The following is a 27,992-nucleotide window of genomic DNA, read 5'->3' as shown; positions in this document are numbered from 1 at the left end:
TTCTGAGCAGGGAAGAGAGGCTGTCAACACAAATAAGGCATTTTTCAAAGGCGTAAATTATGAGTTCCCCAAACAATGCGACATCTCAACCACGTGAGTACCCTTACCCCCCCTCCCCCCCTTACTATAAGAGTGGATTTATCAGCCTGCCGCTTAAGGAACAGATTGTCTAACGCATTTCGTATGGGGGAAAAAAATAAGGAATGCCTAAGACTAATCCTGAAGGAAAAAAAGTTGGGAAGAAGCTGTTTTCTTTCTTAATTCTTTGTGTTTGTGTGTGCGCGTGTGTGAGGGAAGGACTGGAACAGGCTCTGCAAACTCTGGCTCCTGAACAGGACCAAGCAAAGTTAGCAACGTTTCCGCCTAAACCCCAACTTAGAAAAGTTTCATTTGAATGTTTTTCCCTCCCCCTGCCTTCAGGAGTGAAGTTATAGAGTATTTTGAAAGCGTGCTGACGCTTTTCTAAGATAGTAATGGTGCTGCCCAGCCTGCGTTTGGAGTCTCAAGCTGTCTGTGTGTAACATGAGACCCAAGCCAGAAACTGCCAGTCTATATTTAAAGCCACAATGTGTTTCTGCTCCTGGAAATTTAGAAACACGGGCTTAAGGACAAGCAAATTGGTTTTTCAGCAAGAGAGGGTACAGGAGGGCAAGTCCTGTGTTTGTGTAACACTGCATATTTCAATAAATTTTAAAAGAGAGAATTTGGCCCGAACAGTCAAGGGAGCACAGATCCTCAGCTGCACTATGGTAGTGTTCATTTTGGGACAGTCTTAAAAAGAAAGGTGCAGGAAGAGATGGATTATGATTTGATAAGCTGTGAAAAACTCTTGAGTTTTTGGTGCTGCAATATATTTTTTTTCTTATAGCTTTAGTATGATCTTTCTTGTTTTAATTCAAGAAAGTTTGTTTTATTTTAAAGAAATAAACTGCCAATAGCAGAATTGTTTATCGTACTATGGCATCACTAATGAAGGCAGAAAGTACAGACAGCACTGCTGGGAGCAGACTGCAATTCAGGGTTTGATCCAGATACTGCTGTAAGGATATTTGTTCTGTATGGCTGTAGACACTGACAGTGCTTCCCAAGCTTTGAATGAGGCGGGCTGATCCAGTGGAAAAGACAGCAAGCAGAATCTCTGGAATCCCAACTGGCAATTTCTATTTACCCTTTAGTCCTTTTTGCAGATTCTAACCAACAAGAAAGATTAGATGTTACCTTCATTCTGCAGTTTAGAATATTATAGCTTGTTGTCTATTGCAGTTTGCTTTCTGTTACAGCCAGGAAAGATACAGGCAGGCTAATTCAGCATTCTGAGAGCTTGGGTTTGGCACAGCTTGTGTAAATTACTGCTATTGGTGCTCTCCAAGCATGTCCAGGAGGGTTGTCATGACTCGCTGAGGTTCTCTTGTGTATTGTGAAATATCAGCAAGGGTCCAGACCCAACGTTGTATATTTAGTGACAGGCTTGGCCAAGTGACACATCCAGGACCAGCTCTGCAGTTCTGAATACATTACAGACAACCTCTCTGGCAGACCCAGGTTGTCAGACCCCACAGAAGGCCCTGGGGGGACGCCGGATGAGGAGTTAGTGCCCCTTGGGCCTTTTGTCTGCTCATAATGAAAAAAGACAGATGCATCAGGTTCTCCTGTTTGGTTTTTTTTTTTCCAAAATGTGGACAGGAATCCTCAACTTGAATTATTTTAAGATTATATGAAGCTCTCCATGAAAATAAATTGCTTGCAATCCAGCTAGGAGTATTTTGGCTGAAAAATAGTCATAATATATTGTCTTTGGTTGGGTGTTTTGGTTTTGTTTTGTTGGGTTTTTTTAATTAGATGGATAAAATTTATAGATTAGGAACAAAAGTTAAAGGGAAGTCTGATAGTACCGTATTTCTGTATAAGGCACGTTTGGTGCATTGATGATGGTTGAAGTTATGGGGAAAAGTCTTTGGGAAAAGGATCTTATTTCCTAGTAAAATTCCTGCTAATTTTGCAAGAAACAAGACAAGAAACAATTGAAAGTTCAGTGTATTGACAGGCACTGCGCAGCATGGACAGCAGATGTTTGCTAGAGAAGCAGAATAATTGGGAAAACAAATTTGCTTCATAGCCACAGTGAAAATCTTTGAAATGGGTGTGAAAATGCATAAAATAATAATCAAAAACTTTTTGATACATATTCTGAACATATGAATTCTTTGCTGAATACCTGCAGGTGAGACCACAGAGCAGCTGCCATCTGATGTAAACTGAACAGTGTTAAGTTTCCTAATTGCTCATGTACTTTGCTTATCTCCTTGTGTTTACCCATGGCTGATAAGGAATTTTATTTATGCTATAAATGCAGTATGATCCTGTCAATCCAGGGGGGAGCACACACTGTTTCAGATTTTAAGTATTCAACTCTGTGGAGTCTGTAAATGTCTTCTGCCCCTATATGGGGATGCCCAACCATCTCATCTTGGGCACTTCCCATGCCCAGCTCAGATATCCCCCAGATATCTGAGTGGGCCCTCTGTACCAGAAGTGAGGGAGACAGCAACTCTGTGATGCATTTGCTTCCTGCTCACATGTACAATCAGTAGCTGCCTGACTTCACTATGAAACCTGAGGAACTCCACAGGTTTGGCAGTCTCAATTCAGCTGGCAGCTTTTGCCCTCTTCCTGTTAGACTGCAATGACCCTATTTTGAGGCAGTGGGACAGCTCAGATGAGGTGAAGGATTAGGACAATAAACGTCACCAAGTCAAAGGTTCAACCTGGGCAGGCAGTGATCCATGCAAAGACATCTTTATGGGTCAGAGGTGTTCACCCCTTTGGAGAAGGTGTTCTGCAATTTACAGGATTTCATCTGTACCCAGCAGTCTGGGAATGTTTATCTGGGCTCTTTTATACTCCAAATGCCAGCTGTCAAAGGAGTTAGTGGTTAAGGAGAACAGTTTGTGGAGGCTTTTCTTCCTCATCACCCATCCACAGATAAGGTCCTCATCCTGGGGGGATAGGGAAGCAGTGTGATGTGTGCAACGCAGAAGAATTGGCCCAAAAGGAAACCAAGAAGCAAGGCTGGTCCTCAGGTCATGCCCCAGCTGCAGAGGGAGGAAGAGGGTGAGGAAGAGAGTGAATCAAAGCCTCCTTGAGCTGTATGCACTCCCTCTGCATTGCCAGCCGTGCTCCAGCAGTAACGCAGGCACTGCCCTGCTCAGGGGAGCAGAGTCTGGTGCTGCCTCTGTTCTACAAGCAGGAGGTCTTGGCTCCATCAACCCAAGCTTCTCCCCCTGCCCCAATGACAGTCAGAGCTGCTGGCAAAGTGAGTCACGTATGTATCTGTCCCTTCAGAGAGGCCACCTTGCAAAGGTGGCCTCAGATAAAGGCAGATAGACTCTGGCTGAGAATGGGGAGCGTGGTTCTGGGAACAGCCTTGCCACATCTTCAGCTCATAATGAGATATATTTTGGGGCTGCAAACTGGTTATTTTGTATGTTCCTGGAGCAATACCACTTGCCTTTCACACAGGGCTTGTGAAAAGCCTTGAATCAACCCTTCAGGTTTGAAACTGTGTTATTCACACCTTGGCAATATATGTGATTTCATTGCCCTTAATCAACGGAAGTGCTTGCCTCTGACAGTAAGTGATAAACAAAAACAGGGGCTTTTGATTAATAAAATCTGGTCTTCACTGGTAAACCTGTGAGCATTTATACACAAGGAAACCTACAGATTATAATAACCTCTCATTTTTAGCACAGAAATCTCAAAACATAACCTACAAGCATTGATGTAAATTGAATGTCTCTGCTTGTATGTTTGTTTCCCACCACTATGCATATGAATTGGAAAATTTGGCTTTATACCCCAGGGCTCTCCTGATGCCCTCATTGTCTGACATATTTCTGTGAAAGTCTGGGAATTGAAAGGCGCAGAATGCACCTAAAATTTCAGTAATTAACAGCAGAACTGTTGGCAAACCGCTGAGCTGGAGAGAATAGGGAGGATGTCGACCCAAATAGGAGTCTGCTTGTTTAAAATACACAATTTCAGCATTGCTGGGCATAATTTAAGAAAAAATACACAGTAGATGTTAAAGTACATTTTAAAGATTCAGGTTGTGGCTAGTTGTGTGCTTAAGCCTGTTAATATTATACAATTATGCAGTGTCTGCATCTCATTGCTGCTACTGCTGCACCTTTCTTTCTAGGCTCTTGTGTAATATACCCTGTATGCATAGCTGTTCAAATGACTGAGTCCAATCAGCAAAGTCTTTTGTAAAACAGGCTTTCAGAACTGCATTGTCTAATGAAAGTCTGTTTGTGTGTGTGCTCTGTGCAGTGCCTGCCTCTATTGTTGGGGAGGGATCAGTATTCCTATAGCGTAGAGAAATTCAAGCCAACAGAGGGATCTGATTGTGCTAGGTGCTGTACAGTCACCTCTTCTTCAAAAGGCTGGTAAAGAAGAGAGATTACAGGTGGGAGAGAAATGACTGCTCTCCATGGACACTGCTGGTGAGGCAGCTTTTAGGTGGGAAAAGCTGGGGGGGAAGGAGTTGGTTTGATTCCAGCAGAATCACTGGTGCAACAGCTCTTTGCTTCCCACTGCCTAATTCTGTAATGCATGCTCAGGGAAAAAAACATAGCTCAGAAGTTATTTAGCAACTGGCCTGCTTGCTTCACACAAAAAGATCAGAAAACTTCTGAAAACAGCATTTGACATGAGTAGGAAGTTTGTTTACAATTTTTTGCTTCACATACAAGTTGTGATAGAAAATGTACGAAAAACCCAGATGCCACAGTGACAAGAATATAGAAACACCTTAGGAAATATAGAAACACCTTAGGGCAAGTATTCAGTCAGGAGACAATTGTGTTTTACTTCCTTAATTTTCAAAGTTAGATGAATTTGAGAGCATTACCCCAATAATGAGTAGATGAAAAATTCACCAGCTGCTAAGCATTCTGAAAAACTACTTGGAGACTGGAGAAAAGTGTCACTTGGAGAAATCAGGCCTTGTTTGCCAACAATTTATGAACACAAATGGAGGAAAAGCCTCTCTCCTCCGGATAATTTATTTGTAACTGGTAACTGCATCAAGTACCAACTCTGCCATGCTACAACAACAGACATGCAGCTCATAATTTCATGCTGAAATAAGATCTGGACTCCTCTGTTTCTTGAAGAGTCAGCACAATCTAATTCACACCAGATTCCTATCTCTGCTATGTTAGCATGAAAATCAAATGCACTGCCTGTGCTAAACTGATCCCTTATTGCAGATGTACCTTGCACGTGTAGTTTCACCAATGAGACAGCTGGCTGAGTGATTTTCCTCTTAATTAATCATCTCATATGCAAAGGATGCCAGTTTCTCATATCTTCTTCTCTTCTGACATATGTTTCACCACAGGGTTCTTCCTGATGAAGCAGAAAACTTCACTAAAAATCTCAATGGGTTAAACTCGTTCTGCTGCATTAGAGTTTTAAAGTGATTTTTTTCTTTCCTTTCCTCTGCCTCTCTTTTTCATCTTAAGAGGGAAGAAAGAATTCAGTTATTTCATGAGGGTCTCTACCTCTTTTTTCTCCAGATAAGCCCTGGAACTGAGTTAAGCTTTTTATCAGTAAGTTGCAGGGGGGCATTTGAACACACCCTGAGACAGTTCTTCGTTATTGTGAGTGATAAATGCCTATTTTACTGGGGACTACATGTTTAAAATACCTAGTTTTATGAAACAGTTCACATCGTACAGGACATGTGTGACTAGTTCGTAGCCATACAGAATCAGACATCGTCATTACATATGTGCAGGTGTTTATAGTTGTGAGCAGAGATTCTTTCAGTAACACCAGACCTAAAAAACTACTTTGAATTCTGTTCACACATCTATACACACACACAGAGTGTGTGTATATACAATATACTTTATATCTGTATGCATACATTTACAAAGACGCGCATTTATACCCACCATCCTTTCCACTACTTATATGGCTTTATTTGTTCAGGTTTATATTCCTCTTCTAGCTTATCTGTGCTGGGAGAATTTGGTAGTTGCATCTTTAGGACAGTTTTCTAGAAATGCTGATCATATTAGTATATTCATACCAAAATTATTCTTTAAAAAAACTACCCTCCTTCGGAAACAAAATAAACAAAATACTTATTCAAGAATCAATTCAATCCTATTACATAATTCTGTGACACCCCCCCCCAAACAACTGAGAAGATTAATTTATGCTGGAAGAGATTTTAAAGAATTGTTATTCCAGTTTGACTTTTTTTGTAGGCAAACTTTTCTGTGGTTCATCTCATTTTCTTTGAAAAGTGTTCTTACTAAGACAAAAGTAATATGCTGCTTGTCTGCTAATTGGATGATTCAAAACTCTCAGTCACTTAAGAAGGGATGAAAAATCAGGTCTTCATGGCTGACTTTAGATAAACCAAATAATCCTTAGGTGAGATAGACCACAAATCACTTAAACGCAAGTGATTAAAGAGTTATCTGTCTGAATGTGTAGAGGGAAGAAATATTTCTAGTGGATGGTGAAGAGTTACCATAAAATGTAGACATCCAAGGGTTCAGGAAACTTTGTACATTTTCAAAAATTCTGATGTTTAAAATTACATGCATTTATATTTTATTTCTGTTTTCTAGAATATATTGTTGAATTCCACTTTCAGGATTTTCTTAGCATGCATTAGGGCTAGAAGTTTACCAATTTATTATTAAACAGTCTAGTCTTTCATTTCCTGAAACTTTAAAAGGAGCACTCATGAGCTAGCTGAGGTTGCTCTTCTGTCAATGGTTCATGCCAGTGTAATGAGCACACTCCCAGTCCCATCCAACAAAGCAAGCAGGAAATTTAAATCCTTGATGTATCTGTGGCCTCTCTCACACCTGCTCTCTCACGCTGTCTAGTTCAGATATCCTCTGCACCTCCTAATCCTACCTGTCTGTCCCTTTCTTAGCCCACAAGTAAATGGCCCTCTCTGAACGTACGAGAGACACACAGGTCCCAGCTGTTAAATGCTATTTCCCTCCTTCTCTCAAGGACCCTCCACAGTCCTGCCAGTGGGAAGGAAGAAAAGAACAGGTCAGGAAAACATAGATCTTTCCCTGTCACCATCTGGCTGAGGCTTTGTTTCCTTTGGGAGTTGCCCTTTCTTCCGCTCTCCCTCTTCTCTGCTGATTTCTCTTTGCTCTCTCATCTTCACAGCTTGCTATGAAACAACACCTCCCGTCTCCAGATCTTTCCTGTCATCACATAGCAATTTTTATTTACAACTAGGACATGCTTTTTACATTTTTTATGATTGGGACAGATGATTATTGTCTATCTCTCTTGAATTTCCATAACTACGTCAATGGCCTTTGATTTTTGGACTCTATTGCATAAAAATCCAGTTTTCCCCATACTGAACTCATAGGGACCTTTTTTTTTTGGTTTAAAGAAACTGTGCTACCAGTTATTAATGGCAATTGATGGAAAGAGGGGCTATACACAAAATTAGGCTGAATCTCTCTCTACAGAAAACCCTGCATGATGTATTGTGTACACCAGGAAACAAATCTGTAGCTGGGAACCAAGTCCCAGCTTCCCCTTTGCTTTGGGAAAAAAGGGGTTTTTCACTCTTTTGCAAAACCACTCAGTGTGCTCTGAACACTGTCATTTTTCCTTCTACTCAACCTATCCCTGCTCCAGTCATGAAGAAGAGTGAACAACTTCTGCTAACATCACCAAAGCCAGGAAGATCACCACCAGGTCGGGGAGAAGAGGGCCAGGTTGGCTGGGACTTTGACCAATGTGGTCTAGTGGAAGATGAAGCTGACCATGGGGGTGTGGTTAGAAACAGATGCTCTTTAAGGCCCCTTCCAACCCAACCCATTCCATGATACTATGATTCAAAGGCTGCTTGGTAGGTCCTTCTCATGAAGCCTGTTTCCACCTAATGTGAAGAAATGAATTCTTTTGACACCTTGCTGATTGCCTTTGGCACTTTACCATCTCCCTCTAAGAGCTGTCTACTCATCATACCTACAACTCAGGCAATAGGTAGTGACTGGACCCACGAACATCCTTTAAAAAGGGAAAAATACCCTTATATCTTATCTTTTCTATAACTGAATGGATCTGGTTCCTCACAACACCTCTTCCCAAGTCAACCATCCCACATCCTGACCCAAGAACTCAGATCTGATTTGTACTTGCTGTACAGGGGACAATTTGAAATTACTACAAATACAAGCCATTACCACATGGTGAATTGGCATGGTGAGAGATGGAAAAGCTGGTGTTGTACAGCCCCCAAAATAAGCTGTTTTTTTAATACCGTTGGTTATCTGAGTCTTTCCTCTGTCTCCAGCTCTCCAATTAATGTCTCCTTCCTACTCATGATTAATAGCAAGCTTTCCACTCACATCCTTCCCATTTGTTCTTCACAAAATACAATATTCTTCATTGCAAAAGTGTATTCTTTTTACTTTGTTCAGTCTGTAAATTTCTCAGGGCAGAATGATCTTTCCCTCCATCTCCTTTCTAAACAAGAATCACCAAATAATTATTTGGCACTTCGGTGCTCATGTGGTGCTGACCACATCTGTCTTCTCAAGTTACCTCATCAAGTTGCTGATTCTGGGTAGAGATTTCAGCCACCTGAAGCATGAAGATAAAATGCAAAAAAACAACCTTAGGTATGACATCAACTGGTAATATATATCAAGCTGGAAGTATTTTAGGGGTTTCTCCTTGAAAATATTTTTCCCCTAAACACATTTATTTGTATTCTCTGAGATAGTCTCTAGACTGTGGAGATCAAGGAGAGCAGAAATCCAGCAGGGTTTTTAAGTGCATTAAAAGTACCGTGTTTCAAAGCCACATGCCTGAACATTTAAGCACCATGGAAGAAATGAAGTAGCAGGTGGTAATACCTGTAAACATGATTGTTCTAATCTTAATACTTTTCAATTTGTCAAAGCCTAACTGTGTGACAAAGAGCCAAAATAAAGGATGCTGTGTGCACATGCAGACACACACAAGAGCATAAAACCCAAGGACACCAGCCAGCTTTGGGTTTTCCCTTTCAGCCACATTTCTGATCTTGTAAATCTTTTAAGTATTATTTCCAGTAACAAGGACATGTATTTACCAGACTTATGTGGAACAAATCTAAGTATGGCAAATCTAAGTATGGAGTGCTTCTTGAGAGATTTGAATACAGAAGTGTAATTCCCTGCTGCACTTCTTTTTTGCTGAGGTAAAAAATATAAAATGCCATCCACCACAGAACAGTGGCATATTGTAAATGTCTGCATATTGTTAATATATAGAGAGAAACACAGTCTATAATGTTCCTCACTTAGCAACTGAGACATTATATAAATATTTTCAGGTGCTTTCACAGAGTCAAAGTGAGACAAAATGAGACTATTTTTCTTTTCATTACTCCTAAAGAAATGAGAAAATATTAACAAGTGGTGTCCACCAGATCTAATCCCTTTCCTACCATAAGTTTTTGTGCATGTTTTCTGTACAGCTCTAGCTGTAAGTTGAAAACTTCATCACCTGAGACCGCCTGATGTCCTGGCCTGTAAACAAATACACAACTAGTTCTGTGTCCTTCCTGTTTCTGCAGAATTTCTTGGGAATACCTTACTTCCTGCAAGCTGCCATTGCAGTGCTGAAATCTGTTGTTGAGATACTTGTGCCCTGGAATTTGAGATTGCTCATATTGATTTTATTGGACTTTGTATCAGAATTTGCTGATTTCAGATCCAAACTTTTTAATACTACTCTGCTTGGTTTAGCTCACAGCAGCCTTGTCTACTATCACCACAGATTTCATTGAAGGCAAAGTGATTTATGAATGGTAGCTAGTGCTCTTGTAGGAAACACTATTGAAGACTGGGGGTAGTGGCGAGCAAATAAAGATAAACTGATCCTGTATGCTCCCAAAGAAAACTTCCTGCTGACTCAAGGTTCTTGCACATTAAGAAAAGATGTCTGCAGCTCCTGAGCTCATTCCCCCTGTGGATTAATGATCCATAAGGGATTCTTTGTACCAAGGAGGAGTAAATCACCCCTCCTGCTTTTGGCAGGAAGGAACATAACTGGCGAGATAAATGCTTTTACATTTCTCTGAACTTTGCTGTTGCTCCTGGTTAAAGGATTTCCCTTCTGGAATCCATTAAAATCTGTGAATCTCAGACAAAGACTCTTCTTCCTCCTCCCACGTTCTGTGTGAGATGCTTAATCTCAGCTTCCTGGGGACATAACCATTTGTGAGCTGGAAGCAGAGCATGAGCTGAGCCCTTCTGCTCTCAAGGTACCTCCTCTGGCTTCCTTTGCTTGCAATGAATGAAACCTTTCATTGTGACAGCCTCTGACTTGTGTCAGAAGGTTCATGACTGACTGGAGCAACAATGGCTTGGCAGAGACGTATGAAACTCTTTAAAATGTGGCATCGTTTAATAAATAAAGATCAGCTTTGAACACAGGGGAGAAAGTGAGATAAGGTACAGCTGCATGACACTGCTTCTAAGAAAAAAATGCAGCCTGGACTTTTCCTCCCTCTCCACAAATTGCATTTCCTTTAAGGAAAAGGTCATGCCTTCTTTCCCAGGCTGCTACAAGCCCTCCCCAGACAGGAAGCATATCCTGTGTCTTGTTTTCTCCAGAGTCCAGCATCAGAACAGACAGCAGTGTAATTTCCATGCTGCTGCTCCCACTGTGCTGTTTTTAAGTGACCTGAGTACCAAATCTCTGGCTGAATCTTCCCCCACCTCAATCGTGGTGCAGCCCCAGGGCCTTGCAGAGCTGGCAGCTGCTGAAGATGGCCAGAGGGAGAAATACAAGCTCCTCCCTTTGGAGGTCTGGATGGCTATTTTTGCCAGATATGAAACTGCAGCAGTCATTGGGGGGAGATGTGGGAGGGGGAAAAGCACATATTCTGTAATTGAAGATTGTGTCTGTGATTTATTCCAGAAGAGAAAGGTAGATTTTCCTCACTGAATGAGAAAAAGAGACTTGGAAACCAGAACAAGTAGCACATGCCCTTTTCTAGCCAAGTGATTTCCCTCACAGCTCACACCTGAGAAGAAGCTGGGCACCAACCCTCCCCAGTCATGCCCTGCTGCCTGCAGCACAGAGCAAGGTCCAGGACTTGTGGGTGGCCGTGGGAAGTTCGCCAGGGAAATACAGATAAATGTGGGTGTTCAGCTTTGCAATTGATTTTGTTTTCCACTACTTGGCACTTCAGGGCACCAGCTTGCTGTCTGTGGACATGAGCATCCATATCCCTTAGAGGATAATTTCCTCCCACTCCCCTCTCCACTGAAAATATCCTTGGTGAGAGGAGATGTAGCAAGAAATGCAAACTCCTTCCCTTAACAGGCACAAAGCCATGACATGTCAGCTGGGCCGAGGATTATATGTCTCTCCAGACTCCCAGGGCCACACACATCTGTCTTTTCCATTCCCCAGCCTTGCTGGGATATTCCCAATCCATCTTCTAGCTAATGGGATTTGGTACCAATTTTCCCTGTCCTTTGTTTCACTGCCATTGCACAATGAAGTGATGCTGTAGCATTAGCAGAGCTGCCTGTGTCTCCCTTAGCCCTCACCAGCTGTCAGGTTACACCAGCATGAAGGAAAAGAGACTTCCTTTCCCAGGGACAGTGCCACCTCTTCCCACCTGCTGCAGAGTCCATGACAAGTGATGGCCAATGTGGGTTTGATCCTGATAGTGCTGGGTTTTCTTGACTAACCAGGACTTAAAATCTTTTTAATCTCTGCCCATGGAAGTGCTGCATGGAGCTGATGGGCTGTCTTACCCACTAGAGCCAGTAGCAGATGCTTAATGGAGAGTTAAAGCACAGGCCAACCATCAAGGGATCTGAGGAATGGGAAAGTTTTGAGCCAGAATTAGTAATTCAGTGTTTAAATGGGTGCCTTGGGGTATAAAAGCTTTTGCATTTACCAGAGTTTCTCATATGAAGTACTTTTAACCTCCTGCTCACATCCAGACTTGGCGCTTGGCGGGACTGAGCCTTGTCTGCTGCTCTTCTTGAACAAGATCTTTTAACTTGGAGTTGAAAGAATTCAACCTTTGAAGCTCAGCATTACTTGAATGCACAGCTGGTGGCAGGGAGCAGGGAGCTCCTCTGTCCAGTGCTTCCAGGCAACTCCAGTGCCTGCAGGGCTGTGTGACCATGACTTTATCATTTTGTCCCCTCCATCTGTGCAGCAGCTGCACATCCCAGTAATGATAAAGGCTTTTGTCTGAAGCCAGCTGTGCAACCCTGCACGGCACAGAGGTGCTGGTAAGCCTAGTCCCTGTCTTGGAATGCAGCCAGGGTAGGGAATATCTCTGCACCCCTTCTCCCCTCCTCATTAATCAGGCCTCCTCCTTCTCAGGCAAAAATATCCAGTGTGAGGTCTTAAAGAGTTAAAGGCAGACTGCTGTGTATGACCCTTCTTTATAAAGCATGTGCATCTCCTAGGGAGCACTTCCTGCTGGCTGTCTCCTAAGGGGACTCTCAAGAGCAAAGAAGCTACAAGGACAGTCCTTGGAGCTCCATGCAGCTTGTGTGTTTAACACTCGTGGGCAAAGCAGGAGAAGAGGGAAAGACTGCCACATCCCTTGAAAGGAGCTGGGTGGAGTTAGAAAGGCAGACATTCAGGTCTTGTGGAAGAAGGAATTAAAATTGACAGAGAGGCCCTGTGAAGCTGGGGCCTGAGGCCTGTTTTATCCACTCCTTTAAGTTTTCCATTTGATCTATGCAGACAGAACAAAAAAATGCAAAAAGGAAGTGGGCTTTTCTCCTCTCTTGTAACAGATACATACTTGTGTCCAAGCCCTGCCATGGCATGAAGTACAGCACAGCTCCCCCTGAAATAAACTGCAGCTCACACATATCTCAGGGTGGAACTTGGCTCTTAAACAAAATTTAATGGGAGTCTGCTCTGGCTGAACTCTACTTATGACTTCATATTTTCCAGGGCTGTGCGGCTGCTGTTGGCTTGTTCATTTTTCTTTATTTTTTTCTTTTCATTCTCTTTATAGTAATAGGTGTTTCAGTGGGATAACTTGACCTTATGAGACTGTTCCAAAGCATACTTCTCTGGAGGCAGTGGTAAATAGAAGAGCTTTGAGAAATTTTCAGGCTGTCTCATGACTGCTTGAGAAGGCAGACTTCTGCAACCTGTTAGGCAGCATCAATTGGTGAATTAAACTAGGAAGTTGGAAAGCAGAGAAGGTGTACAGAGGCTATATATTATGTTTCTGGCTTGATTCTATCATGTTTCTCACACTCATAAAATGGAGTTTTCAAAACTTCCACCACCAGCCCAACTGAGCAGGTGGAATGTGTGAGAGAACGGATTTCAAAGGAAGCAGAAGCAGTTTAGCAGCGAGAGCTCTTGCAAATCCCACCTTGGGTGTTTCGCTTGGTGTGTTGGGAAAGTGCCCTGCTTTGAGCCAGCAGGGCCAGCAGTGAGTGCTGCTGCTGCTTGGCCACAAAGCCCCACGGCTGCTGATGCAGCTGTGGAGGAGCAGCACCTCTGAAGGGAGGATGGCACAGGGTGACAGCTCTGCTGCTCTAGGGTCCCCATCTGACAGCTGAGAGAGGGGCCTGACTTTTTAGTGCATTCCAATATAATCTTACATAGGAAATACCAAGCCCAACTCTTTCCATGGCCTTCTAGAGCTCCTGTAGCTCAAAGGAGTCACTGGACTCTGAATGTCCAGAGTTCTCTGCTCTGCTCAGAGCACTCTAGAAAAGAAGTCTCCAGCTTTAACCAGCTGCTTTTGTCTTTATGCTTTTCTTCTGGGGAACTTGTTTTCCCTGCAGGTAGATTTATGATGTACTTCAACCACTCAAAAGAGCATTCCTGCTTTTTGCCCTCTCTGTCTGCACCTAGCAAACCTCTCCCTGTTAATGACAGTCAGACTACAGATTGACTTGAATCAATTTGCCAATAAGTAAATAGCCTTCTAAGTAAAGAGTAAAGATGAATAAATAAATCAATATTAAATGGGGGAAGAGGCTTTCCTTTTGATGAGCTGGTTTTCTGCTTGGAAGGAAAATGTTTAGGAACAAGAATGCCCTTTGCTGCAGGAATGTAGTGGCCAGCTCAAATCACAATTCACTGTCAGCTTTCCTCCATGGATATTTCATACACTTGGAGCAGCCCAAAGGCTTTACAGTAAGTGAAAATTATGTTGATCAGAGAAATACCATAGCAAGCATTTGTTGCTATTGAAAACTACTAGACCATATTTCTTTGCTTAATGACACACATTAATCCTCTATTGAAATTTCTAGGGCTGTCCAAGCTGAATTTGGCTTTAAAGGCTTAAAATGCAATCCAAACTATAAAAAAATGTAGCATTCTGACCAAAAAAAAGGAGCTGGAAAAAAGTCTCAGCAATGTTCCTTTGTTTTTCCCTTTGCTGTTTAAACGACTAAGGATGTCATCTACGAGCTTTGAAATGGTTTCAAAAACATGGCATTTTTTAAATTGGTGACCAGAATATGAATATTATCCAAGTACCCACTGCTACTTCTGTTTTCAGCCCAGTTTCCTAATGAGATGAGTCTTATGTGTTCCTGCTGTCTATCTGTGTGCCTAATCATCTGCTCATCCATCTGCCAGTTCTCATCAGGAACTTTTGGGTCCACTGACCAGTCTCAACCAGATTTGAAAGAGAAACAAGAGCCTTGGAAATTAATGTAATTTTCCATGTTGCATGAAAGTCAACACTGTCTACAGAAAGCCATTCAAGTGAACAGTAAAAAGGACTCCTTATTGGGGGATTAAACTAAATTAAGTTCTTTTCTACTTAAGAATGTAGCAGCATCAAGTTTTGGCATGATTAGTTTCCTTCCATAAACATGACTCCAACTTAACAGGAAAACACAGAGGGTAAGACCCCATTTAAGCACCTACAGGAGATATCAGGCCCTTCTGACCGGGGCATGTTGAAAGCTCTGCAACAAAAAATGGGTCTCACTACCTCATAGCAAGGTTAAGCCCTCAGCACAAGCTTTGGAGAGGGATGGTTAAGAGGTGTTAAGAATAATGTTTTCCCTAATTATAGACTCTAGAAATCTAGGCTTCTTTAAGCTATTCTAAGTTTGCTTATTGGTTGATGGGAAGGAAATTCCCACACCATTCTCCTGGATTCACCACACTGTGTGGAGGCTGAATAGATCTTCTTGGAAGAAGGCATGTCAGAACAGAACAGGACGGAATAGCTCCAGTTGAAGAGACACACAGCTATCATCTCGACCAGCTGCCTATCAGGATCCTCCTGTAGCACCTGTGGAGACAGCTGAGCTCACACAGACTCCTTTCCAGCATCAAACATCTCGTCAGGCTGGTTATTAGCCTCCCACCTACATGGTCCTTGACATTAGCAATAAACTGTTAATGAACTTCACAACGTAAATCTGTGCTGAACAACATTCAGTACATGGCTTCAGTGCAGGTCTTTTCATGCTTAGCTCTGTTAATGTGTTCAATATGCTATTTTCCAAATAATTCCAGACAGTTGTCCAAAAATAATGCACAAATGATCCTTTTTCCTTTTTTCCCCAACAATTATTGCACAATTTGTCTAGAATAGCTCAGATGAATGATAGATCGTAAAGAAGTTTTGCTAAAATTCCTCAACTCTGTTCAGACAGCTGCACTGATACGTAAATGCTTTTCAGATAATAATGTGGCCTTTGTCTTTAGAGCAAATACGCAGAAGAAATCTCCATATTCATTGAAGAAACCTTGGGAAATAAGAAATATTGTTGCCCTGAGCTACTATTTGCCTTGCAAGTTTCTAAGGTGTTTCAATATGTTTTATTTTCTTTGTTTAATATGCTCAATATTCAAAGCATTTGGAAGATTGTTTCCACTACAGATATCTCCATTAATAATATTAATCTCATCTGTGCTCCAGGAAAGATCTCTGTGTCCCTGAAGAACATATGCTAAACAACCTGACATTTCCACTTGCAATGCACAGTAGACAGCCTTAGGCAAGCACTGGTGTATGAGCTGGATGGAGCTGAATACAATTCATATCAAATAAGCCAGGGGACAGAGCACAGAGAATTCCCATTTCCAAGAATTATCACCTGTTGGACTGCTTTGCTACAAAATATTGACAGTGGGAATGAGCATAAATGAAGAAACCTGCCCATGTTGGGAAAATTATTATACTTTTTTAAGGATAGGAGCCTGTTGCTACATTCTTTGAACTCTTACAATATTACTTATCAGGCTTTCACTAGTTTCTAGGTGGTTTCTAGGTGACATTATGTGTAGTTTGATCATATCAGTTCTAGTTTAAGCACAAGGTCAAGCTTTTGCATCTCAATGAGAAATAGGCATTTATCAGCCTCAGTAGAATAGTGGCCATGTTTCTATCTCAGCATGTCTGTGTTTATTAAAATCAGTTTTCTGCCAGCAACAGAGTCAGTGGAACACTCTTGCTTTTGGATCTATGCCCCCTAAATCCCACCCCCAGTATATAGAGGCTCCCTCCCTCAGCAGCTCCCCATGGGGAGGGGCAGCTGCAGGGTCTCTGGATCCGTGTCCCTGATGGCTGGAAAGCTCGAGGTTACTGCACTACTGACTGCTGCTAAACAGAGCTTAAAAATGCTGAGTCCTCACTGCCTTTCCTTTAGTGCTGGGCTACTCTGGTCTCCTTTTCTCTCCAGTCTACAGTTTTCATGAAAATTGAAGCAGTCCTTATCTTTGCCTGCTTTTCCTTTAAAAACAGTTGGAGTTGAATAATGGAGTCAAAATTTGTGAAGGATAAAAGGACAGTCAGGCAGATAGCAGGAACAGAGAAAATCAGTGCAAAAATGCTATTGAATGTGTTTGATGAAAATGTTTCAAATTCTAGCAAGTAGTTCTGACTGTCTTAGTTAAGGGGACTAATTTTAACTAATGTTTGTCTTCGTGCCAAATCCATAAATGCTTAGTGCCATGTCCATAAAAGAGGGTATGTTTCAAATGTAAACCAAAACCTAATCTTTAGAAGTTATTTCGGTCATAAAATCAAGCACAACAACATTAAGAAACAGAGATCACCTTATCCTCTTAAGAAACAATCAAAAAGCTTGAAAGTCTGGTCTGAGGCTGCTAGACCTGTGAGGTACAAATTAAAAGCTTGTCTTGGTAAATAATTACAAGCAGTTTAGCAGTTAAGTTGTCTTACTGTTTCATGTAACCACTTACACAAGGGACTGGGAAGGAATAATCACCTATCCAAGATCTCTTAGCCTCTGACTGTTCATTAAAAGGTTCTGACTCAAATTTTTATGCTTATGTTTTTAACATGAAAAGTTTAGATCAGTGGGGTATGCTGTTTTCATTAACTGTTTCTTGAGATTTATAAGATAAATATCAGCTGCAGGTCATGAGATGGGCTTTCATTATGTCTGAGGTCAGCTGCTTGGATTACCTATGGTCATCTGCAAGTTTGCAATGATTAACCAGTTAAGCCAGCAACTCCTGTCTTTTCAGCTTTGACCTCAGTGAAGGAGCAAATGGCTAGTTTGTTCCCATTTTGGTTCAACAAAAATGAATAGAACTTAAAATTGTTGACTTTGGAGGAAAGTCAGGCAGAAATTAGCAAGAATCATCAGATTCACTGGATATTTAGTGTTTCTTTCAAAACCTTCTCAATTATAAAGCCTTCAAAAGGAGTACTCTGCTCTGATGAAGAGGGAAAAGGTCGGAGGAGGAGAGGCAAAGGCAGGAAAATGTCCTAATCATGGACTGTATGTGAGAGATTGATTCATACTCCATTTGTCACTCCTTTCTCAATGAAACAATTCCAGGTCAATTTATCTTCTCCAGGAAGATGTTGTATATGAGCTGGCTGTGACAGCTATAGAGGAAAAATGTAAATGATGGCCTGGTTACATCAACTTATTTCCATGGAAGAGTAAGGAAGTTTCGCAGTGATGTAACTATACATATGAAACAGACAAAACAGGACACAACTTCCAGATAGCCACATGCAGCATTTTTTCAATAGATTGGACTTTCCTCCAGGTTCTCACACTTCATGAAGCTTTGTATGATAAGAAGGCAACATTTGGTCTTCAGACATTGAGCAGCTTTCCCTTAGGAGCACAGCAAACACTGCTCACTGCAACATTATAGTACTTGTAAGGGGGTGTTGACCATTTAAATACACTTGCCAGATGGACTTAATTGCCATCAGAATTGGTGGCAATTCTCAGGGTTCAGCAATGAAGTTAAAGTCTCCTGAGCAATGAAGTTAAAGTCTCCAGTAACTTCAAACTAAAAAAAAAAAAAAAAAAAAGAATCCAGTACATGGTTCAAACTGAAAGGGGAATTTGAGGGCACTGTCAGTTCTTTTTCAGTTCTTTTGGGGGATAAATGAAAAAGTTAGTTTAAAAAAATCTGTATGCTTTTTTAGTTTATATACTCCTTTAAAACAATTATTTCCTCTTTTTAAATTTGGTATGTGGTTTTTTTTTTAATTTCAAAATATAGAATATCTTCCTTTTAAAATATCCTTATTATTTTTAACCTAAAATAGTTTCCCAAATTTCATTAATATTTTCTCCTTTTCCCTCTTATCATTAAGGGATATCATATGATTATTTTTTGACAAGATGACTTTTAGTGTATCTCTCCATCTCTGCTTTTCTCAAGACCCAATGGCAATTCAGCTTCACCTAAGGAGAAACTGTGTGTAAATTAAACCACTATTTCCACAAACATTGTAAAACAGATTTTCTCTTATTTACTCCATAACATTCTAGAATGGTGAAAAACTATTTTGCTAACGCTGTATACTAGAATCAAATGAGATTAAAATCATGTGACAATCTAATTAAACTAATTTGATCATTGATTTTTATCCTTTCTATGTTATAAAGTGTCAAAAATCTTGAACAGACCTTTATTTGAATGAAACTGTCTGCTTAGAATTAATGACAAAGTGCTTTTTAGCTGGGATAACAAGAGAATTGGACCCAGTACAAAAATAACCCTTAATTTCATAGGTATTTTTAATCTGCATGATGTAACTTTCATTTTCAACATAATCCATTTACTTGTCCAAAAGATCATGTGATTGTTGTTGTTACATGACACCATTATTTTCCTTATAATAATTTGGTATACAAATGGCAGCCAAATTATTCTGTCTCTTTTCCAGATTGACAGATGAGAAACTGTTCCTTAATTTTGAAAGAGCAGCCTTAATGTGTTTCATAGTCTAATGGGAGATGGTGATGACTTTTTCAGCTGAATATGTCAAACTGATGGGTTCAGGCTGATGACCCTTAGGGACAAGAGATGCCAGCTCTGGCAGGGCACAGCACACTTACTGGCAAATATTAAAATAGGTAATGACTTTTTTTTCACTCAGAATGGCCTCAGTGTGATGCATCTGATATTGTAACGGGCCAGAGAGCAGCTTGAGCAATTAACATATTTCTAACATGAAGTTTTCAGAAGTTGGTTCGACTCATTTTTACAGACGCAGCTGCAGTGAACCAGTTCTAACTATAGCTTGTAAATTAAATTGGTGTGCTGAGGTTAATAGATTAATGATTTTCTCATGAATGCAGTGTGTTGGGAAGGCACAAATATAAACCAAAGGGCAAGGAGGACATACCATAGTTGCATAAACAATGGAGGTGTTAAGACTTCATTAGTTTTTCTATACTAAGTGTGTGATAAGAAAAGTCCCGCGTCAGTGGAGAAAACAGGGACACATTAGGACTTGCTTTTCCAGTCAAGAGGAACCATGACTGCAGAAGAGCATACAAAGAACAAAAAGAGCCCCTTGGAAAGGAACAGTTATGATAAATACATTTTTATATAAAGAATATTTTAAAAAATTAAATTGCAGTAGTTACAGGAAAGGTTTTTAACAACTGCAAAAGCTGCCTGGTGGACTCCATATACTCCTCAGTGCTTTCAGAAGTTTGTTTTACTGAACCCAGTCAAATACCTTAGTATCATCTTGAGTGGAGACAATTAGAACCTCACCTAAATTCTTTACATAAAAAGGCAGTCCTCTTTTAAAATTAAGCTTTTTAAAAATAAGGCAGGATTAGTATGGTATGTTGTGCTAGATCAATTGATACAAGCCAAAAAATAGAGAAAAATGTAGTAGATTCTATATTACTGAGTAAACTGCATTTCATTTGTCTTGTTACTGTAACCAAAGTTATTTTTCAAATGTATGGAAGAAGCAAAGAACAATCAGTACTGAGTTAAAACCCTCCTCTGAATTCCATCTCTATCTGGCCTGAACCATAAACTGGATTCATGAACTATCATTCAATTTGAACATCTCCCTTGTTTACTGGATATGCATGAATAGATAGTAGGAATGTTTAAGACAAAACAATTAAACACTTAATAGCCAAATTCTAAAGACACATTTCAGCCTACAGAGACTGCTTACACAGCACTGCCTGCAACAACTCAGCCAGTATTTGGGGTGGTATCCCTGGATACACTGAGGTAAGGGTGGGTTGTTCCTCACCTGGGAAGTCCCATTAGCAGCAGATTTTCATAAACTGATCAGGTGAGCTGATTCAAGTTGAAATCTTCCTGTGTGTTTCCTAGTCTGCATGCCTAGGAAAGCCCTGAGAAGGAAATGACTGCCTTAAGGATTTCAACCCATCATTCACATGGATTGAATGAATTTCAACCACTTCTCAGGCAATGAACAGGAACATCGAGAGAGAGAACGGGTTGCACAAGAAAGCACTTAAAGACCTACTTGAGTGTAATTTAGCAGCCAAGGCTTTGTCTGAGATTGTAACCTAGCAGTCAGCAATGGAGCATGGTGATAAGAGATGCTGGGGTTGTTAAGAATCAAAAGCACAAGCATGTGGGTAGGAAGATCCTGAAAGACAGGAGCAGGAGCAGTGCTGCCTGACTGCTGTCAAGTGGCTTTGAAACCTCTGTTGTCAGAGCTGCTTATCACACACAGATATCTGTATATTCACTTAGCCTGACAAACTCCCAAATGCAGGATCACCCATCATGCATGGGAACCATGACAATGTGGGTTGTAATCTTGGGCTTTTCATTCTCTTCTCAACACTGCCAGCTTCAGTCTGGAACTTTATTTTAGGAAATTGGAGAGGCCTTGAGAAGTCTGGGGTAAGGTCTACAGTGACATCATCAAATTGTCCTTGTGGATTGCACAGTAGTGATTTGGCAGTTCACACCAGTAGATTAGATCTATCCTGTAGGGTCATTCCCATGCATTCCTGTCAAATGTGCCAAATGGGGATCCCCTTGCAGGTATGGTTTTCCTTTCATGCTTTTCCCATGTGTAAATCCATAGCAATCAAACATGTAGGTGCTTAAATTGTTGACTAAGATCCTGAATGCAGAACCACTAAGAGTAAAAATACTGGATTTTTTTCTGGAAATTTAGCCGGCAGAAATGATGCCTGAAAATTAGAAAGCTTGAAGCTTTCTACAAGTTTATTCCATGTGTCACTGATAGTAGCCACAGAATCACTTAAAAGTATTGTTTCCTGCAAGGAGAAAAAAAATCTAAACTCTGAGCTTTCTATGCTGAATGGGAGAAAGTACTTGGGGGATGAATATGCCCTTTCCCACCACCATATAAGTTGAACAGCTTGTCAGTTGGAATGTCTTAACATGGTTAGGCTTCTAAAGTAGAAGTCTTGCTCGCTGATAAGGACTGCCATTATACTTTGTGTTTTCCTTAAAGACCTGTTCTCTGGTGTCACAAAATCATGCCAAAACTTTACTTTCTGTCCACAAAGCACATTTAGTCCTTGGCATTTTAAACGCATTGTAAAGAAGAACTGGAAAGATCTACTTGAATGAAGCTCAGATATAAAGCAAGTGTATATGTTAAAAAAATAATTGCTTTAAAGCTAGTGTCAGAATTTTGGGGCAGGAAGTGATTTATGGCTTTTAGTGGTTCAGATTTGCAATTTATAGAACAAAAGAAATCATTATAACTGTCAGAAAAGTGCATCATGAGAACAGGAGAGTGCTGAACCTCAAGCAAAGGTTTTCACTGCTGGACCTGCCCACTTCAAACAAGTGTTCCTTAGCCAAAATGGAAGGGGGATAGATTAAAACAAAGGGGAGGGGGAGAACTACTAAAATCCATAAAAATCAAGTTTTATTGGAAATTGCACCTGAAAGAGGTAGTTTAACAAATTTACCAACAAATTAGCAGGAATAAGTCACCACTGGCTATGTTAACATACAAGTCAGTTGCACTGGTGTGCCACCTGTGAAGAACAAAGCCAGAGATCTGCCTGCAGTATTTAAGTCAGGAATATTTCTGGGAGTTTCACAAGCTGCTACCTTCTCAGCAGGATGTGATTGATGAGAATGAGACAGGTAGCAATTGTCATTCTATTGCAAAAATTTCTTATCTGTAAGTTTATGAGCAAAACTGGAATTTGATGAATGTCAGGTCATGACACAAAAGCATTTCTTTCTTATCATTCTGGCTTTTAGAAACATACTTTCCAGCAACAGACAATTTGATTTGTGTGTTCTATTCTTGATTTGGTCAACTCATTCTGATGGCCAGAAATTTTATGAAAAACATGTTTCCCCACAATCTTTTGATTTCTGTGTGTCATGGTAACCAGTGGCAGTAAATAACAAAAATGTTCAAGCACTTTCAGAACCAGATTGTAGCTGGACAAGGGCCAATATAAGAGGGAGAGGAAGTTTTGCTATGACAATATAGCAACACGTAACACAAAAGATGTCCTTGAAACAAAGGGAAACAGTCAAAACAGGTGCAACAGCAGCTATTGAAACACAGACCTCTGAGGACTCTACATGTGAAGAAGAGCAGAATAAAGAAGGTACAAGAAGGCCAAAGCCATTGCTGAGCTAAAGGTTCCTTCAGGAAGCTGGATGTCTTTTTTGCCTCAGAAAGTGAAGACACAGTCCTCAGTAGTGCAGTAATGCACTGTATTTCTCACACAGAGTGAGTTTAGAGAGGCCTTGCTGAGGTTCCTGGGCAAGCACAGCTTCCCTTCTGGACAGCAGCCACTGTTTAACTCCTGCTCAGGGAAGATGGTCCCATTCCATCACACATGCCTTGCGTGCTCCTCAGCCATATTTCAGGAAGGACGACACTGCTTGAACCTCAAACAACGCCAGTACTTTCACACCTGCCTAGCAATACTGTAATACTGCCATAAATCACATAGCTATTTTTGGGCAAAGTGAAATTTCAGAGACAGTGAAACAGGGATTAAGGGTGTCTCTGTGCTCTACATCACCGTTGCTCCAGAACTGATCTGGGGAGCAGACCTTGACTGTCTGGTCATTGGTGGTAGCTGCAATGTTCTGGCACTCCAACTGATGCAGCAAAAGTCAGTCTGGGAGGACAGCAAACCTGTTCTGTGGCCAAAAGGAGACACACACAAAGGAGTAGTCAGTCTCGTTCTTTTCTTGCAGTAAAATGGGAGCTGTGGTAAGAGAAGCCACATCAGGGTGTCAGCTGGAGGTCACAGCACTGCCAGATTAGCAAATTAGTGCCAGCTGTACCATAGCTCAAGATGAGTCCTGCATTCTGTTGCAAACTTAGAAAGATGGAAATGAAGACTTTTCTGCAAAGTGATGATACTGTAATCCATTATCAAAAAGCACTGTGATGGTAAGTCCTAGAGATAAGGCACCTGCTTGTTATCTGAATCTGAGAGGCACCTAAGAATGCCAGGTATGAGCAGAGAGTTACTCATAAACCTTTTTTTAATTAAGGGGATAATAATTTGATCTGGAATTAATGTTTGGCAGCAAGCTGTGTGGCTTGGGAAGCACTTTGGAATTCACACCTTCAAGTGTTTGATTGCTGCAGAGGAGCCTGCTTTTTTGGCATTCAGCATGTATTTGGTGTGTGAAGAAATACAGAGCATTTTGACCTTGAGGCAATTAATCTTTTCTGAGCACGTGGATTTTGAATAGACATAGACATAATAAGAGTTTTTAAATTACAGAAGATGTGCTCAATCTTTCCATCAGTATATAGATGGAAGAAAATGTGGGAAGGATCTCTAGGGGAGAGAAAAGCGCTCTTACTTTCTAAAAAAAAAAGCACCTTCCATGTTTGAGAAGAGGTGGATGCTTTGAATCTCAGATCTTCTCAGTTTGTTGCTAGCTGATGTTAGAGACTGGAATGAGCAAGGAGAGTTCTGCTGATAGTGTTTTGTCCTTGAATCATATATACAGATACAAAAAGCAACCCAGGTATCAACTATACAGCAAAAAGCAACCCAGGTATCAACTATAGTGTCACTTTAGAGAAGGATTTGGAGTTACATTTTCACCTTTTCCAGAGAAAGTTTCTATGTACTGCATTTACCAAAGGGAATTTTCAAATAAAATTTCTAATAAGTTATAATGCAATTATGTTATTTGATTTATCAGCACTGAATTCAGACTTACTCTGTGTTGGGACTGTGTTTTATACCACACACATGAGAGGCTTGCCATGATTTCAAATGTGAGCTGAAAAGAAAACAAATGCAAACATTAAAAACAGGACATTACAGATAAATAAATACTAATTGAAATCAATACACATAGATTAATTTGCACCAAATCAAGATCCAGACCATGCTCTGAAGAGCCATAAATGGGAAAATAAATAGACATCAACCCTTTTTTTCCCAAAACTACCTTTCTGAGAATAATCACAGTACCTAAATGCTCTTAATTTAAGCATTCACTGGAGGATGTTACAGGTAAGTGCTCATAATACACAGTAGGTGTTTCCCTGGGGGCCATGATAGTTTGCATAATGTGCTAGCTATTTCTTTTCCAGTACTGTGATGGCAGAAAACTGTTACAGTAAGGCTAACTCTAATGTGAATTTTCATAAATGTCTTTTGCTAACAAGAGATATTGATTAAGTTCCACGTTTCACAGGTTAAAATAATACAAAACTGCCGGTACAGTCACTGCTCCTCCAATTTCTTTTTCATGATTAATTTTTTTATGTTCTATTTATAGATGGAGAAGTGGAGAGCCCCACAGCTGGAGCAGATGTGGCTGTTATTGGAGGTGAGTAGCAGCACCATAAGAATTAAAACAGCAGGTTTGTTGATTTCTTGCATTTTGCAAAACCCCTGCTTCCCTGACAAGACAACAGGAGCGGCACAATTAGAGTTAATTAGGCCAGTGGGAAATCTGCTCCCAGAGGGGCTGTTGGCAAGATAACAAGATGAGATAATGAGCACAAACCATATACTGAGCAGCATCACCCCCATCCATTCCCCATTTTCGGACAAAATACCAAGCAGTCCAGCAGAAAAGTCAGTCTCTGATTTCCCTCCGTATTCACTGGATCAAGCTTGTCCCACAGAACTGGTGCAGCACCTTTGATATGAGCGATGTTAGCTTATACCAGCTGACCCTTTATTGTTGCAGAATTCACCACTCTATTTCCTGGTGTTCCATTAAAGCTCTCTCATGCATTTAAACTAAATACAGTTGTCAGAATAAATGAGCAAAGCTACATTCACGGAGTGAACCTGTCTTTTTATTTTTATTGTGTTTGTTCATTTCCATGCTAACACACTAATTTCAGTCATTCACAAGGGGCTATACCAATCATTAGTGCAAATTGGTGAGGTTCTGCTATATTTCCCTCAGGTCCCATCTCCTGTAACTTTAATTTCAGCTTTCTATGAACAAGTAGCAGGTAAATTGATTTGTACTTAGTCCCCTAGGCTTATTAATATTGTGCTACATCTAAAGCCTGTTAGAGCCTCTTGTGTCAAGGGATACCACTGAGGTCCTAAAAATTGATGAAGCCTATGGTGCAACCATGATATTATTTTCAACTTGAAGTTCTTTGTATAAGCGATTTCATTTCTGCTAGCAGTAACTTTACCTTCCAGAACCAAGCACCATGAAATCTGGGGGATAATGTTAAGGCATTATATAGACTATATCTTTAAAGACAGAGTTACAATCTTTATTTACCCTGTTAATATTCTGTCTGTTCCTATGGTTTTATGCCAGTAGGGTATCCACACTCAGTTTACTGATGCTGATAAACCTAAAGCTTTGGAGATACCCACTCTTGCCACTTGTCATGAATATAAGAAGCAGAAAAGAGGTACTCTCCACCTTCCCCTCCTTGTCTCTGCAAAGTAGTATGCATTTCCAGGGAGGAATTCTTATGACAAAACATAAAATTCACTTCTATAAAAAATGACCCCACACACACTGACAGCAGAGGAAGCCCTAGGAATGTTCTGTTCAAGTTCTTTTTATTGTGTATTTCTTTAATATTTGGCTTATTCCTGGATTCATATGAATATAGAATCAGCTCAGTATCATGTACTCATACAGAATCATAGTAAAAACGTTTATAAGCACATCCTGGATACATGCAAAAAATCATGTTAAAAATTTTTTTTAAAAAATCATGTTAAAAAAATTAAAAGTTCACACAAGTTGAATAAACTTCAAAATACTTAATTTTGTCAGAATTTTTAAGTCAATAATTTGATCTGGGAGGAAAGGGATAGAGTTTGTAGGTCTTTTAAGAATGGACTTGTCATGAACTTGTCTCTTTTATGGACTTCTACCTTTCACAATGAAAAGGATCACGAATTTACTTTTTTTCACTAGGAGTGTTTCCATTCACCATTTAGTCCTATGCACATTGAGGTCATCTATAGAAATTTTTGTCCAGTCAACACATAGCTGGAAATTAGTTCAGGAGACAAGAAAGATCTACCCAGAACCTCTTCCTTCTACCAGGTGTCACTTTCACATTCATTACAATCAAACTTTCTTAATTAGAGCACAGAATGAAATGGCAGCTTGCAAATACAGGGCAGTTCCAGTCACACAGCTCCTGCTATTTGTTAAATGTCCCCTATGAAATCCTCAGTGCCCTGAACATTTCCTGAAATTGAGAACACTTGAGAAGGCAGTGTTGGGTTGTCTGCAGCACCCCCCACCCCGGGTTTATGTTACCAGAAGGATGAAGGAAACCTATTGGTTTTCCTTTATGTTCTTTTATTTCTCCTCATTTTGAAATGAACTTTTAGCTCCAATATGTTCAATCAAATCAAGCCATTGATTTAAAAGAAAGCTAGTGAGAATTTTTTCAGTATTCGTACAGTATCTACATCCCATCTTGTTTTTGCAGCATGTTCTGACTCTGGCCACTGCAACATACAAACCCTTATGACACATGGGCTTTTCCCTACCCAGCAACTCAGGTCATGATGTCTTGCTGTGCAACACTTCTCATAGTTTACCACTGGTGATAGATTTAAGTGGTTTCTTTCCCCTAGGTGTGATTGCTGCCGTGGTATTCGTCCTCATTTGCCTGCTGGTGGTGATGGTGCGCTACATGTACAGGCACAAGGGCACCTACCACACCAACGAGGCCAAGGGAACCGAGTTCGCCGAGAGCGCTGACGCCGCTCTGAAAAACGACCCCGCTCTCCAGGAAGCAGTGGATGAGAGCAAGAAGGAATATTTCATCTGAGAGGCAAGGATTTCCATGGAGACTTCCCCGAGGGAATCAATCAGAAATGTAACATCAACAGAAGTACTAAGAGGTGGATAATACGAGGATACAGGCGAGCATCCTAATTGAAAAGTATCTCTCTACTTTTTTTTTGTCACTGGGTTCTTTTCCTCTAGCAGTGAAGAACTAAATGCCAGATACTTGCCTGTTGATTTTATTAGCAACACAGCTGGTCACAGTTGAAATCAATATCAGATAAGAAGAAACAAAATCTCAGTATGAGTGATACACCAAAACCAGATAAAGATAGCAAATGTCAAGCCTTGACATTTGGTGAAAATAGCAGATGCCAAATGAAAACATCCTCTTAGAGTTAATGATGCATCCTATTCTGATATGATGAAGAACTACCTGAAATTGAATTTTAAATGGTAACAGAACAAACATTAAACTAGATAAAGGTGATCTAGCTTGAAAAAAAATA

General features: G+C 40.5%; 1 protein-coding gene across 1 annotated transcript; it reads left to right on the top strand.

The window, feature by feature from the left end:
- Positions 1–27,526, top strand: GYPC (glycophorin C (Gerbich blood group)). The gene is made up of 3 exons (XM_066553689.1): positions 1–93; positions 25,027–25,077; positions 27,330–27,526. The coding sequence occupies exons 1-3, from the start codon at positions 60–62 to the stop codon at positions 27,524–27,526; spliced, it is 282 nt and encodes a 93-aa protein (XP_066409786.1). The 5' UTR covers positions 1–59.
- Positions 27,527–27,992: the final 466 nt, after the last annotated feature.

Source organism: Molothrus aeneus, chromosome 7, assembly GCF_037042795.1.
Source record: "Molothrus aeneus isolate 106 chromosome 7, BPBGC_Maene_1.0, whole genome shotgun sequence".
NCBI lineage: Eukaryota > Metazoa > Chordata > Aves > Passeriformes > Icteridae > Molothrus > Molothrus aeneus.
This window is presented reverse-complemented; position numbering and strand designations above follow the sequence as displayed.

Coding starts and splice junctions, on each gene's coding strand:
- GYPC (XM_066553689.1), top strand. CDS start 60: ATGAGTTCCCCAAACAATGCGACATCTCAACCAC. Junction 94..25,026: donor CAATGCGACATCTCAACCAC/GTGAGTACCCTT, acceptor TTCTATTTATAG/ATGGAGAAGTGGAGAGCCCC. Junction 25,078..27,329: donor AGATGTGGCTGTTATTGGAG/GTGAGTAGCAGC, acceptor TCTTTCCCCTAG/GTGTGATTGCTGCCGTGGTA.